This window comes from Salvelinus sp. IW2-2015, unplaced genomic scaffold (genome assembly GCF_002910315.2).
Source record: "Salvelinus sp. IW2-2015 unplaced genomic scaffold, ASM291031v2 Un_scaffold4668, whole genome shotgun sequence".
NCBI classification, from domain to species: Eukaryota; Metazoa; Chordata; class Actinopteri; order Salmoniformes; family Salmonidae; genus Salvelinus; species Salvelinus sp. IW2-2015.
Window position 1 is genome coordinate 42,100 of NW_019945937.1, and position 3,290 is coordinate 45,389.

The window sequence follows — 3,290 nt, forward strand, 5'->3', positions numbered from 1 at the left end:
CCCCACCCCAGAAACCCCACCGCCAGGCCCCACCCCTAAAAACCACCCCCCAGAAACCCTCACCGCCAGGCCCACCCCCAAAACCACCACCCCCTGGCCCCACCCCAAAACCCCACCCCCAAAACCACCACCCCCTGGCCCACCCCCAAACCCACCACCCCTGGCTCCCACCCCAAAAAACCACCACCCAGCCCCACCCCCCAAACCCCACCCCCAGCCACCACCCACCAGAATCACACGCTGTCCTTAATATAGACAGGTTTGGCATGATTTCAACCAACTGTCCGTCAAGCTCACTCCTCTGCCGTGCCACAGCAACGTGGGGGTCTGATAGAGCAACCACGGACCTATCACATGCTGTCCTATATATAGGCCTGGCCCGTCTTGATTTCATCTGACCGACTATCGAACTCAGTGACTCTGCCACAGCAATATACAAGAGGTTTTCAGACTGAGAGACTGCGAGCGACACGATCACAGACCCGCCAATCGCAAATCCTCTGCTTTGCAATGGCAACAAAATAGAAAAGTATTTCTGACTGGCGAGCACTGGGTTTTAACAATAGAAAAGTATTTCTGACTGACGAGCACTGGGTTTTAACAATAGAAGATTTACTTTGGAAGCAAACCTCCAGTGTCCTATCAAGAGTTGCTGGATATCTTCTCATATTCCGTTTGCTCAGTTGTTCATGCACCTTGGTTTGAAAGAGACAGCACTTTCTTTTCTATCCTTGATTTGAGCGATTGTGAAGCTCACTCCTCTCTGCCGCACAGCAACACAAGAGGCTTTCTGGGACATGGACTGGGAGGAAGGCAGAACCATGGAGGGACTGTCTATAACCCACTGGGTGAACAGCCCAGTCCGCCACCAGGCCCTGTTCCAAGGAAGGGACTTGGACGACTGTGTGGAGGACCATGACTTATTCGCCCTGCCCGGGCCTGCCTTCCCCGACCCTGGGGTAGTGAAGCCTGGCCCTGGGGTAGTGAAGCTAGAAGGGGTCTGCGAAGGTACTGCCACATCCCAGCCCCAGCGGACTGAGCCTGTTTACCAGGTGCTTCTGGACGTGTCCCAGTTCAGACCTGAGGATATCATGATTCAGGTGTTTGAGGGATGGCTCTTGATCAAGGCTCAGCATGGAGCCAGAATGGATGAACATGGGTTTGTTACCCGAAGCTTCACCCGTCAGTACCCACTACCTGAGAACCTACAGCATGCGGGGGGTCTGAGGGCTCTGCTATGTCACGATGGGATAATGGTGGTGGAATCCAAACAGAGAACACCTGTCAGGATACAACACAGTGAGGAGGACCCCTATTGATTATTGATTATTGACTGTTGATTATTGATTATTACTGTATTGATCAGGTAAGGATGAGGCCAGATCAGCTGCTACAGTACCACTAACATGAGTGATTGATTGATTCATTGTGTCTGTTATTTTCGTGTGAAGTTACATTTTCTAATATTTCTCTAAACATTGTTATTGTAACATTTCTATCTGACGCTACTTTGCTATAAAAAAGCTGTTGGTGCTAATGTTATCGAATTATATAACAGCAGTAATGATATATTTAAAATCTATTTTCTGAAAATACGTTGTTTTTTTCCCCTCCTCGCTTTAAAATGTTACTCCAACTCCTCTCACCTCAATTAAAACAATTATGTGTTTCATTTGAACAAAAATATGAAGTGTATATTTAATTTGGTAAATAGACAGAGGAAGTTCCTCTCCAGTCATTGAAAACGTATGATATCTATGACTAAAATGGGAATGTTAAGCATGACGCTTTCAGCATCAGTGATCATGTTGTTTTTACAATACAAATTTTATAAGATTGTTTAGAAATTGTTCACTGTTGAAGGAAGAGACGTAAAAATGTGATAGAAACATAAATATTGTTATCAGTTGTTATCGGTCTAAAGGCACTGCATCGCAGTGCTAGAGGCAWCACTACAGACCCGGGTTCGATCCCGGGCTGTATCACAACCGGCCGTGATCGGGAGTCCCATAGGGCGGCGCACAATTGGCCCAGCATTGTCCGGGTTAGGGGAGGGTTTGGCCAGGGGGGGTTTTTACAAGTAGGCTGTAATTGTAAATAAGAATTTGTTCTTAACTGACTTGCCTAATTAAATAAAGGTTAAATAAATAAAAAAGAAAGATGTTACATTGTTACAGATTGTTTACATTGTTTACATCCATGTTACATTCTGATAAAAAAAAGAATATGTACAAACTATTATAAATACAGTAGGATTCTGATACCATCTAGAATCAAGAATCAATCAAATCACACCACTCAACTAAAGCGGTCAGTGTTTGATTTGTGATGCCATTAGATTGTTAATCTCCCTAGCTGCACCTATAGGGGGTGATAAGTGCCAGAATTAAGCCTCGNATCTCCCTAGCTGCACCTATAGGGGGTGATAAGTGCCAGAATTAAGCCTCGCGAAGCTACTGATACCATTCACAAAGTCACCTAACGTCTTCCTAGCGCCATAAAATACCGCCATGAATTAACATGGACTGTCAATAGAGACAAGTTTTTTTCCAAGGCATCAAACTTCCAACGCGTTCACGGCAGGGTAGCCTAGTGGTTAGTGTTGGACTAGTAACCGCAAGATCGAATCCCCGAGCTGACAAGGTACAAATCTGTCGTTCTGCCCCTGAACGAGGCATTTAACCCACTGTTCCTAGGCCGTCTTTGAAAATAAGAATTTGTTCTTAACTGACTTGTCTAGTTAAATAAAGGTTAAAAAAAAATATGTCACTTGATACGTACACGTCATGTAGACATAGTGTTCACGTCGTGCAACGTGACACAGACACGTCACGTGTCAGTTTGCTTGTAAATGTATTATGAACAATCTTACCATGAACGCCTTAAAAACGTCTACATGTACATGATTTTATTTAAAAAATGTAATGATTGCCAGAATAATCTAATCAATTTCATTTGTCGATTTAGCTAAAATAGACATATCACCTCAATACAAAAATGATTAGGCTAGTTGATATCGCAGCCAGCCACCATCACTGTCTAGATATGCCTATTTATCATCAATACACAAGTGTTGTTGGAGGTAGTCCTATTCAGAAATAAGAGGGAGGTCTCTAGTGGCGCATTCAAAATAACTCGGAACTCGGCAATCTCTGACTTCCAACTTCAGTGCGTTCAAGACAACTTGGAACTCGGGGAAAAAACGAGCTCAGACTGGGATTATTTTTTGTTTTGACCGGTCATCCAACTCGGAATTCCAATTCAGAAACTCGGGCATCTTTCTCTGACCT

General features: G+C 44.4%; 1 protein-coding gene across 1 annotated transcript; it reads left to right on the forward strand.

Annotated features, from left to right (window-relative positions):
• The first annotated feature begins 347 nt into the window (after positions 1 to 347).
• Positions 348 to 2,155, forward strand: hspb3 (heat shock protein, alpha-crystallin-related, b3). The gene has a single exon (XM_024144039.2). The coding sequence runs from the start codon at positions 798 to 800 to the stop codon at positions 1,317 to 1,319; it is 522 nt and encodes a 173-aa protein (XP_023999807.1). The 5' UTR covers positions 348 to 797; the 3' UTR covers positions 1,320 to 2,155.
• The last annotated feature ends 1,135 nt before the right edge of the window (positions 2,156 to 3,290 follow it).